The sequence below is a fragment of the Pleurodeles waltl genome, chromosome 7 (genome assembly GCF_031143425.1).
Source record: "Pleurodeles waltl isolate 20211129_DDA chromosome 7, aPleWal1.hap1.20221129, whole genome shotgun sequence".
NCBI lineage: Eukaryota > Metazoa > Chordata > Amphibia > Caudata > Salamandridae > Pleurodeles > Pleurodeles waltl.
This window is the reverse complement of record NC_090446.1, coordinates 169,762,210-169,773,986: the sequence shown is the minus strand read 5'-3', so window position 1 is coordinate 169,773,986 and position 11,777 is coordinate 169,762,210. Positions and strand designations below refer to the sequence as shown.

The following is an 11,777-nucleotide window of genomic DNA, read 5'->3' as shown; positions in this document are numbered from 1 at the left end:
ATAAGCAACTAAGGTGAAAAAAAAAACTTTCAGTGTAGTGCTTGGTTCGATCTGATAATGGTGGGCTGGGTGGGATGAAAAGTCCTATACCATAACACAGAGGAATTCTTGTACTACATGCTGCTTTGTGAGCACAGAAAAGTAGTAACAGAATCGGTCAAACATATATCCTCCTACAACCCAGGGAAGAACAGTGACAACGGAGGGAAGGTACACTATTATCTGATGGCTTAAAAGTCACGTCGCAGGTCAGGAGTTTATTTTAAGACCGCAACAGGAAACGTATCTGAGATGAGCCTTCTTGTATCGGTTACTTCTTTTTCCAATGTAAGAATAGGATACATTCATTCACACTATGTGGCACCAAAAGAAGGATTTTTTTAAAATGCAATTTAACTTCATCTAGTGTAATGCTGCAAGCTTGTATTTAAAAAAAAACAAAAAATAAAAACAACAGATACCCCAGAATGCAGAAAAAGCACAACAATAAAAAAAGATTTTGAATTTAATACAAATTTTGTACAAATAAAATGTGAAAAAATACTCCATATGCTAAAAGCAATTATGTTTCACAAATAAGGCCAGCTAGGCTGTTTTTTGACACAACTGCAATTCACAAATGTTCAGCTTTCTCTCTTTTCACCCTAATACTTCTTTTTAAATTACTGTGGATTCTAGCTGGAGACTGTACAATCCTCCTCCATTATAAACAATGTGAAAAATCAACATGGCTAAAACTGTACACTAAAATATACTGGAATGATATACAATTAATAGTCTCATATACATACATCGCTTTGTTCAATTTCTTTGTCTTACACAACATACAAAATGATACAACAGTATATATGTAACAGACGAATGTTTATGAGTTACGTTCTTTCATACTGTACTGATTCATGCTTTCATAAAAACAAAATTAAATACATGCTCTTGACCAACTTTAAGTCCTTCCCATATGTCCTCATATACTTGCTCATTCAACATAAATTTTTATTTCCAATTATAAAAACCTCTTAAAGGGATACTCTAGTAATTGAGGAGTATGAGGCGTAATAAAAAAGTATATCTATTCTTATGATACAGAAGATCAGAAATATTTTTTCATACAGAAAGTACTTTTTACTTTGTCAGTATATCTAACCATTTCAAAGTTTTTATATTTTAGCAGACACCTATCTTGGAGACATATCAGGTTAAGCTCATTCAAACTAACATGTTCTCCACAGACAAGTAAAAATGTCCCAATACACTGAAAACATTCGATATGTAGCTGTTAAATGTTGATATGCAGCAGTGAAATATTGTTCTTAACACTGTCCTAATGAGAACCACAATTGCTCACAACTGTGGACACATTTCCAAAAGCAGATGAGACGATCTGCCCAGTAATTGGTTTAAAAATTTAACCGCAAGACCAATTTCTTCAGTTTGTTTGTGATAAGGGTATTTTCAACTGAAACACTCTTTCATAAGTTAAAGGCAATACAAATATAAAAAGAGATGGAATTTAACTTTAATGACATCAACAAATTTTACATTATTTACAAAGTAAGCAGAGATTTAATACATTGTAGAGCTTAGGTTAGTTTGGGCATGTTAAAGTCAAAGCTAATGCTTAATTTTAATGTAGTGTAGCCAGTGCTTTGTTCTCATATTCAAAGCATTAAAAAAACGTAAGCTTTAGGGTTAAGTATAAGACGTGTGAGTTCACATTTCTTTAAGGCTGATTTCCATTTGTTGGGTACGTTCGGTAGAAGACAAGCCCTCTGTGGATTTAAACTATTAAACTCTTCTAACTTGAACTGGCATTGTTGTCTGAACATACTGAACGCCTGGCCTCATGGCTACTGCTCCACCGGTGGGACTCACAACCACAGGAATAGTCTGTAGAGTAAAAGGAAAAGATGTATTACGTTAAAGATTTTACACACTTTTGCTTTCATAGGACATTTATTTTGTTTTCTCATTTTCAGTTCCATACGAAGTGTTCATAAAAGACTGGCTAACTAACAATAAGTAAATCTGAAATATTTCGTGATAGTTGGTCCCTTGAAAATCACTAATAAGACACTGTGTAAATGAAAATAACATCTGTTATTTTTGAAGTGACAAGTAATGCAGTTACCAGTGGCCAAATCATTTTGAATGTGTTCACAAAACATAGTTGATCCTTGGTTCTCACTACAATACTACAAGCAACTTTCTATTTTAATGTTATATACACAATGAAAAAGACTTTTACCCATTTAGATACTAAAATACTGACAGTACACACACAAAGGAACACAAACGTCTGAACAATGGATATTTTATTTCAGTAAAATCAATCAGTTTGATTGCAAACCATATATCATGTTATGAATGATATTTCTTAATTTGTAGGATCTGAATAGCACTGCTACTCTGAGGCATGTACACAACACTAAGAGCTGGAGACAAAGAGAAGTACTAGTACTAATGTAGTATGGTAGGGTGCTAGGGTCATTGTTGCCCATGTCCAAGAACAGAAGCACTAGTGGCTGAAGGTCACAGTAATCCATAGGCAAGGGTACTATGTGGGTTTTCAGGTCTCTTCCGAACTGTATGCCTGGCAAACTGCCATTCCCACCTAGGAGTCAGTAGTTGATACATCTGAAGATTGCTTTGCGAAATTCACCTCTTTTAGCTTTGGGTAGATTTCTCTCTCTGTCCCTTAACCACCTTCATAATGGTATTCTACAGTTGTCATAATCCTTGAAGGCATATGTCTCTGGGAAACAGACTATACAAACATACACATATATCAGGGTTGTTTTTCCTCAGAGATTAACTCTGCAGTGTGGACATTTACTGAAAACCACAGGCATGGCTGTCAAAGGATAGGCAAAACAAATCCATGTTTTCCAGTTAATAAAGCAAACAAAAGGTAAAGAATGTCTAAAGCCATCCGGTGAGAGAGAATACCTCTGAATAAATTGGAGTTTCTAGCCAAAAACAACTTAGAAAAAAAGCAGAATGTGTGTATTGAGGGGCGGGAGGGAGTTGGGGGGGGAGGGAAGAGGTCACCCTCAAAGGGCAGAAAAATACAAACTGCCTGTCTTCAATGCTGGACACAATAGGATAGGCAGCCTTCCAGATTCTTAAAGCAGCAGGAAAGCATTTATACGACTACACAGTTGATCGTTTTGACATCATTTTTATTATGTGGTATTACACTATGGTATTTTCAGCTAAATGTGTTTCTATGTTTCAACTTGGCTGCTTAGATATTGAAATATATCATTTAAATGTTGCCTAATTAAGTGTGTTTATATGAAAAACTATTTTTTGAGGTGCGTTTCAGGATCTCGCACTTGTGCAAGGATATTCTATCATTAATGAATATCAGAGTGAATCCCATAGTGGAGAATAGTTACTTGCGTGTAGGTCTGCATCTGCACCACAGGCCTCTTCACTGAAATCATAAACATTAGAGTAATTCCCCACTGCATGAAGGGGCCTGTAACACTTATATCCAACATACGAAAATGTGGGATGTGAAGACTTCGGCAAAATAAAATGCAGTGAATCATCTCTAAAACCTATCCAGGCAATATTCTTTTGAATATTTTGACTAGTTTATAAGTGAGAACACCCTTCCCAAAACTTCACTGCAGCACCTACAAAAAGACCTTTCTGCTTAACGTGAGTACGTAGAGATGAAATGACAGGCTTGCATAAAAAGAAATAAAATAGCAATCTGCCCCATGACAGCTCAAGGACTTCCACATCCCATAATGCCGTGTACTGACACCTCACAGAGTCGGTTCATGTGAGTAGGATCATGGAACAATGAGTCATTTCACAACTATTTTTCTCTCAAAAATCCTCTTGGAATTCCTTTTTTTTTTTTTTTTTTTTACACTACACTTGGTATCTTTTAATGCTGCAAATAATTTACAAATGTTGTTTCTTTCCACATTTTTCCAGCAGTATGTCTTCACTTTCTGTGAAATGCCCTTCTTGCAGAAGGTAAAAGGCTGCCACAGACCACCACCACAATTTGTGTGGTTTGTCTCCAAGATCCACATTCGTTAAGGGGTGCGAGTTTTGCCAACAAAAGCCTTAAAATAATGTAATAGATGGAGAATGCATAAATCTGAGAGGGAGACTGGCATACCTCAATAACTATAGAACTAAAGAGAAGTAGTAAAGGGACAAACTTATACAATCGCAGTGTGTTTCTCATCTAGAAAAATCACAAAAAGATGGGGAAAAAAACATTGAGGTCAGCACAATGTACAGTGCTGACTTGTTTGCCTTTGAAAACAGACTATCGACATAGTCAATGTCATTCAAAAATAAGCAAGTCAATAATGTTGAAACTTTCAAGATCATCTTCAATAGTGCAACCACTATCAATCCTCACAACTTTGCTCTACCAGTTGACTGCATGGCATTCAAAATCAAGACATTGTCAGATGTTGAGAACACTCATCGTCATGGCATTACTCAACTTCACGGATACAGACTGCTATTCCCCATGTCAAGAAATTCACCTGATCCGTATCATAAGAAGATGTTGAGACTTTTTCTCATCACCAACTCCGTCCTCATGTATAATGTTCTTTAATGAACTGTGTCTTCAGATCTTTCCTGAAGTGAAGCAGAGCTGGGCAGTCCTGCTAGTGGGATGCCATTCCAGATCCTGGGTGTGCAGAAGGAGAAGGAATGTTATTTTGTCTCTTTTTTTGCATTTGTTTGACTGCAGTCTGATGGAGTCCTGTCTGCGAGAAGTTGGTGGACTTTCTGCCTGTTGGTCAGGGGTTCCAGTTAACATGACTTTGTAGATGATGCAGCTGGTTTTGAAATGATGAGTATTGGCAAGGGCAGCCAGCGAAGTTCCATCAAGGGGGTGAAGAGGTTACATTTTTTCATGTCTCTTCTTCTGCAACTGCGACACCCTTGGGGGAAGTAGTGGGGGCTAAGCATGGCGGTTGAGAGACCATGCACAGGACATTGCAACTATCCAGATGCATAAGCATAAACTGCATTTCTAAGTTTGCTTTTAAGAAGGTATGGTTTCATTTTCTTTAGTAGGGAGAGCTGGTACCAGGCCATCTTAGTTTTCTTGATGACATGTTTGGGGGAGAGCTTCCTGTACAAAGTGAATCTATGACACTGGATGTAAGTTGGACTTCAAATCCGTTCATGTCGTCGAGTCGGGACAATTTTCACTATTTTGCTTGTGGTTAGATCTTTCTTATCCACCAATGCTATAGTAGTTGTTAAAACCCTTTTGATTTAGGCTAGCCTGTAGTAATCCCTATTTGTTTTTTTCATCTAAGTGCATATCAAGAAAATTCACTCACAATAAAGCAACCATGGTTTAAGTATACTGCATCACAATTCAACAGTCAAGGCTTTATTGTGGTCCATGTCAGACTGAGTTCTAGTAGGAAATGTAACTGTTCAGAAATGAGTATTCTGGTATATGCATAAATTAATAAGGTAAGAGAGTTTCTTCTTTTATGGGAGCCACTTACTTGAGTAACAAATTGAGTTAAATCACTAGCAGTACTTAAATAAAATGCCTGCCACTGACCCAGATCGAAATGCCTGATGTTTAGGCTGAAGGTTGTTTCCTTAACTGCACACTTTTTCCTGTTGCTACTTGAGAATGTTGCGTGTGAAAACAGTTCCATTTATTTGGGTATCAGAATGGTGAGGTAAATAGCGAGGCAGAGTTTAGTCTAGTCTTGCACATTTTTTATGGCAGAGTAGGAATGAAAATGTCACTTACCCAGTGTACATCTGTTCGTGGCATTAGTCGCTGCAGATTCACATGTTTGGCACAGTCCGCTGCCTGGTGTTGGGCTCGGAGTATTACAAGTTGTTTTTCTTCGAAGAAGTCTTTTTTGGTCACGGGACCGAAGGACTCCTCCCTCTTCGGCTCCATTGCGCATGGGCGTCGACTCCATCTTAGATTGTTTTCCCCGCAGAGGGTGAGGATGGAGTTGTTTGCTATAAATAGTGCCCATGCAATGGAGTGAATATGTATGTACGTTAAGAGTTTATAATAATTATTTACAAATGTACAAATGTTTAAGATTTAAGATCTACTTCTAAACGGCTACAGGCTTCCCGGGGAGGCGGGAGGGTACATGTGAATCTGCAGCGACTAATGCCACGAACAGATGTACACTGGGTAAGTGACATTTTCAGTTCGATGGCATATGTTGCTGCAGATACACATGTTTGGCATAGACTATAAAGCAGTTACCTCCCCTAAAAGCGGTGGTTTAGCCTGTAGGAGTTGAAGTAGTTCGGAATAATGTTCTTAGTACAGCTTGGCCTACTGTAGCTTGTTGTGCATTTAGTACGTCTACACAGTAGTGTTTAGTAAACGTATGAGGCGTAGACCAGGTTGCAGCCTTACATATTTCGCTCATAGGAATGTTTCCTAGAAAGGCCATTGTAGCACCTTTCTTTCTGGTTGAGTGTGCCTTTGGTGTAATAGGCAATTCTCTTTTGGCTTTAAGATAGCATGTTTGAATACATCTGACTATCCATCTAGCAATGCCTTGTTTAGAGATTGGATTTCCTATGTGTGGTTTTTGAAAAGCTATGAACAGTTGTTTTGTTTTCCTGATTAGCTTTGTTCTGTCAATGTAGTACATTAGTGCTCTTTTGATGTCTAATGTATGTAGTGCCCTTTCAGCCACGGAATTTGGTTGTGGGAAGAACACTGGCAATTCTACTGTTTGATTTAAATGGAATGGTGAGATTACTTTTGGCAGAAATTTTGGATTTGTTCTTAGAACTATTTTATTTTCGTGTATTTGAATAAATGGTTCTTGTATGGTAAATGCCTGTATTTCACTTACTCTTCTGAGGGATGTGATTGCAATGAGAAATGCGACTTTCCAGGTTAGATATTGCATTTCACAGGAATGCATGGGTTCGAAAGGTGGACCCATGAGTCTTGTTAAGACGATGTTAAGGTTCCATGAAGGAACTGGTGGTGTTCTTGGTGGTATAATTCTTTTGAGCCCTTCCATGAATGCTTTAATAACTGGTATTCTAAACAGAGACGATGAATGAGTAGTTTGTAGGTAAGCAGATATTGCTGCGAGGTGTATTTTTATAGATGAAAAAGCGAGATTCGCTTTTTGCAAATGTAGTAAGTATCCTACTATGTCTTTTGTAGAGGCATGTAATGGTTGTATTTGATTGGTATGGCAGTAGTAAACAAATCTTTTCCACTTAGATGCATAGCAGTGTCGAGTGGAAGATTTTCTAGCTTGTTTTATGACCTCCATGCATTTTTGTGTGAGGTCTAAGTGTCCGAATTCTAGGATTTCAGGAGCCAAATTGCCAGATTCAATGATGCTGGGTTTGGATGCCTGATCTGTTGTTTGTGTTGTGTTAACAGATCTGGTCTGTTGGGTAGTTTGACATGCGGTACTAGTGAAAGGTCTAGTAGAGTTGTATACCAAGGTTGTCTTGCCCATGTGGGTGCTATCAGTATGAGTTTGAGTTGGTTTTGACTCAACTTGTTTACTAGATATGGAAGGAGAGGGAGAGGGGGAAAAGCGTATGCAAATATCCCTGACCAACTCATCCATAGAGCATTGCCTTGTGATTCGCGGTGTGGGTACCTGGATGCGAAGTTTTGGCATTTTGAGTTTTCTTTTGTTGCGAACAAATCTATCTGGGGTGTTCCCCAAATTTGAAAGTACTTGTTCAGAACTTGGGGGTGAATTTCCCATTCGTGGACTTGTTGGTGGTCTCGCGAAAGGTTGTCTGCTAGTTGGTTTTGTATTCCTGGAATAAATTGTGCTATTAGGCGAATGTTGTTGTGAATCGCCCACTGCCATATTTTTTGTGTTAGGAGGCACAATTGTGTTGAGTGTGTTCCTCCTTGTTTGTTTAAATAATACATTGTTGTCATGTTGTCTGTTTTGACAAGAATGTATTTGTGTGTTATTATGGGTTGAAAGGCTTTTAACGCTAGAAATACTGCTAACAGTTCTAGGTAATTGATATGAAATTTTGTTTGGTGTACATCCCATTGTCCTTGAATGCTGTGGTGATTGAGGTGTGCTCCCCACCCTGTCATGGAAGCATCTGTTGTTATAACGTATTGAGGCACTGGGTCCTGAAATGTCCGCCCTTTGTTTAAATTTTTGCTGTTCCACCATAGAAGCGAGAGGTATGTTTGGCGGTCTACCAACACCAGATCTTGAAGTTGACCCTGTGCCTGTGACCATTGTGATGCTAGGCACTGTTGTAAGGGTCGCATGTGTAGTCTTGCGTTTGGGACAATGGCTATGCATGATGACATCATGCCTAGAAGTTTTAGCACAAATTTTGCTTGTATCTTTTGGTTTGGAAACATAGCACTTATTACCTTGTGGAATGCTTGCACTCTTTGTGGACTTGGAGTGGCAATTCCCTTTGATGTGTTGATGGTTGCTCCTAGATATTGTTGTGTCTGACACGGTTCTAGGTGTGATTTTGTATAGTTGATGGAAAACCCCAGTTTGTGAAGGGTTTGTATGACATATGTGGTGTCGTTTGCGCATTTTTTTACTGTGTTGGTCTTGATTAGCCAATCGTCTAGGTAAGGGAACACATGTATCTGTTGTCTCCTGATGTGTGCTGCTACTACTGCTAGACATTTTGTGAACACTCTTGGTGCAGTTGTTATTCCGAATGGCAACACTTTGAATTGGTAATGTATTCCTTTGAATACGAACCTTAGGTACTTTCTGTGAGAAGGGTGTATTGGTATATGAAAGTACGCATCCTTTAGGTCTAATGTGGTCATGTAATCTTGCTGTTTGAGCAGTGGAATGATGTCTTGTAGTGTGACCATGTGAAAATGGTCCGATATGATGTAGGTATTTAGTGTCCTGAGATCTAATATTGGTGTTAATGTTTTGTATTTTTTTGGAATTAGAAAGTACAGGGAGTAAACTCCTGTGTTTTTTTGTTGTACTGGTACTAACTCTATTGCATCCTTTTGCAGTAGTGCTTGAACTTCTAGTCCTAAAAGTTCTAAATGTTGTGGTGACATTTTGCGTGTTTTGGGAGGGATGTTTGGTGGGAATTTGTGGAATTCTATGCAATAGCCATGTTGGATTATTGCTAATACCCAATTGTCTGTTGTAATCTGTTGCCAAGATTGGTAGAATTGGCATAGTCTTCCCCCCACTGGTGTTGAGTGAAGGGGTTGCGTGACTTGAAAGTCACTGTTTAGGTGGAGGTGTTTTTGGAGTCTGGAATCTTCCCCTACTCCTTGGGAATTGACCCCCTCTATATCCCCTGAAACCTCCCCTTTGGAATGAACCCTGATATGGTGTGGTTCTTGTTTGTTGGCTGGTGGTGTCTGTGGGTTGGCCACGAAACCCCCCTCTAAATGGAGTTTTTCTAAAAGAGCCTCTGCTCTGCGGGGAGTAGAGTGCGCCCATGGCTTTGGCCGTGTCTGTGTCCTTTTTAAGTTTTTCAATGGCTGTGTCCACTTCAGGGCCAAAAAGTTGTTTTTCGTTGAAGGGCATATTAAGGACAGCCTGCTGGATTTCAGGTTTGAAGCCTGAAGTGCGGAGCCAAGCGTGTCTCCTTATGGTGACAGCAGTGTTGACTGTTCTCGCTGCAGTATCGGCTGCGTCCAGTGAAGAGCGGATTTGATTGTTTGAGATCGTTTGTCCCTCTTCAACTATTTGCTGCGCCCTTTTTTGGTATTCTTGGGGAAGATGGTCTACGAGAAGTTGCATCTCATCCCAGTGTGCGCGGTCATATCTGGCCAGTAGCGCTTGAGAATTTGCGATGCGCCACTGGTTGGCTGCCTGTGATGCTACTCTTTTTCCTGCCGCATCAAATTTTCTGCTTTCTTTGTCCGGAGGTGGGGCGTCGCCAGATGTATGGGAATTTGCTCTTTTGCGAGCTGCCCCTACTACTACGGAGTCAGGTGGTAACTGCGAAGTAATAAACACTGGGTCTGTGGGTGGTGGTTTGTATTTTTTATCCACCCTTGGGGTGATGGCTCTTGATTTTACGGGCTCTTCAAAAATTTGTTTTGCGTGCCGTAACATCCCTGGTAGCATTGGGAGACATTGATATTGGCTATGTGTAGCCGAGAGGGTGTTAAATAAAAAATCATCCTCTATAGGATCGGAATGCAGTTGGACATTGTGGAATTCTGCAGCCCTAGCCACCAGTTGCGAGTATGAGGTACTGTCCTCTGGCGGTGACGGCTTTGTGGGGTATGAATCTGGATCATTGTCCGGCACTGGGGTGTCGTATAGGTCCCAAGCGTCTTGATCCTGATTATCTTGACTTATGGTAGTTTGCGCTGGTGAGTGCATTTGTGGCGGTGTTTGTGCCGGCGATGCCTGTTGTGGTGGAGAGGGCGGAGGCGTGACTTTTTTAACCACTTTGGCTTGTGGTTGTGCGTCATCCTTGAGGAGACCGATCCTTCTTTTCCTCATTATTGGGGGAAGGGTTGATATCTTCCCTGTGTCTTGCTGGATGTACAGTCTCTTTTGTGTGTAGTCTGATTCTACACTTTGGAGCTCTTGTCCAAATCTGTGCATCTGGCCACTTATTCCTTGTTCCTCTGTGTAGGATGAAGGTGTGGAAATTTTCGGCGCCGAGAGAGAATCTTTTTTCGGCTTCGGCACCGACAGAATTTTTGTTCCTTTCGGCATGGAGTCTCGGTGCCGATGTTTTTCGGTGCCGGTATCTTGTTTTTGTCTCTCGGAGCCGCTATCTCGGCTCCGAGGTTGCTCCATGGCGGTCCCTCGACCGGAGTCGGGTGTCTTCGCTATGGGCGTGCCCTTTTTCGGCGCCTTCTACGGGTCGCCTGTTTTATGGGTCGAGCCATGGCCTGTTGGCAGTGGCGTCCCCTGGGCTTTCGTTTTCTCGATGGTTTTACTTTTCGACGTCTTACTCACAGTTTGTTGCTGTTGTTCGACGTCGGAGTCTCCGGATTCTGATTCCGGAACCGAGAATGTTTCCTCTTCGTCGTCGAAACGTTGTTTTGTCGGCGTGGACGCCATTTGTAGACGCCTGGCTCTTCGGTCCCGGAGTGTTTTTCTGGACCGGAAGGCTCGACAGGCCTCACAGGTATCCTCCTTGTGCTCGGGGGACAAGCACAAGTTACAGACCAAGTGCTGATCTGTATAAGGATACTTACTGTGACATTTTGGGCAGAAACGGAACGGGGTCCGTTCCATCGGCTTCGATGTCGCACGCGGTCGGGCCGACCAGGCCCCGATGGGGGAATCGAAGCTACCCCAAAGTCTTCCGATGATCGGTGTCGATGTACCTAACTATCCCGATACCGAACGGAACAATACCGACGCTTTCTTCCGAGATTCTGACTAACTTTCCGAACCGAAACACGGAGCGAAAAGGAATACGTCCGAACCCGACAGCGGAAAAAAACAATCTAAGATGGAGTCGACGCCCATGCGCAATGGAGCCGAAGAGGGAGGAGTCCTTCGGTCCCGTGACCAAAAAAGACTTCTTCGAAGAAAAACAACTTGTAATACTCTGAGCCCAACACCAGGCAGCGGACTGTGCCAAACATGTGTATCTGCAGCAACATATGCCATCGAACCTATCATTCCATTTGTCCTGTACTAATTGTAAATGTCAAGTTGTGAATTATTGTTTTTTTAGCCAGTTGATGTGTAGCAACATTATTCTAAAGAACACTGTCCATAGAAGTTCCTCTAAAGATTAACGACTCTGGGTGATGATGTTGACATTTGAGACGGTATTCTAAAGGTTGAAAACTAATGGATATG

The 11,777-nt window shown here is 40.8% G+C and overlaps 1 protein-coding gene across 3 annotated transcripts in view; it reads right to left on the bottom strand.

The window, feature by feature from the left end:
- Positions 1-487: 487 nt before the first annotated feature.
- ZMYND8 (zinc finger MYND-type containing 8) overlaps positions 488-11,777 on the bottom strand; it is a 602,889-nt gene continuing 591,599 nt past the window's right edge. For 2 of the 3 annotated variants that reach the window (XM_069243462.1, XM_069243464.1), the window contains exon 22: positions 488-1,887. In XM_069243462.1, the coding sequence (XP_069099563.1) occupies positions 1,786-1,887 (102 nt within the window). In that variant the 3' untranslated portion in view covers positions 488-1,785. The remainder of the gene's footprint in view (positions 1,888-11,777) is intronic. The other variant, XM_069243463.1, reaches the window with a different exon arrangement.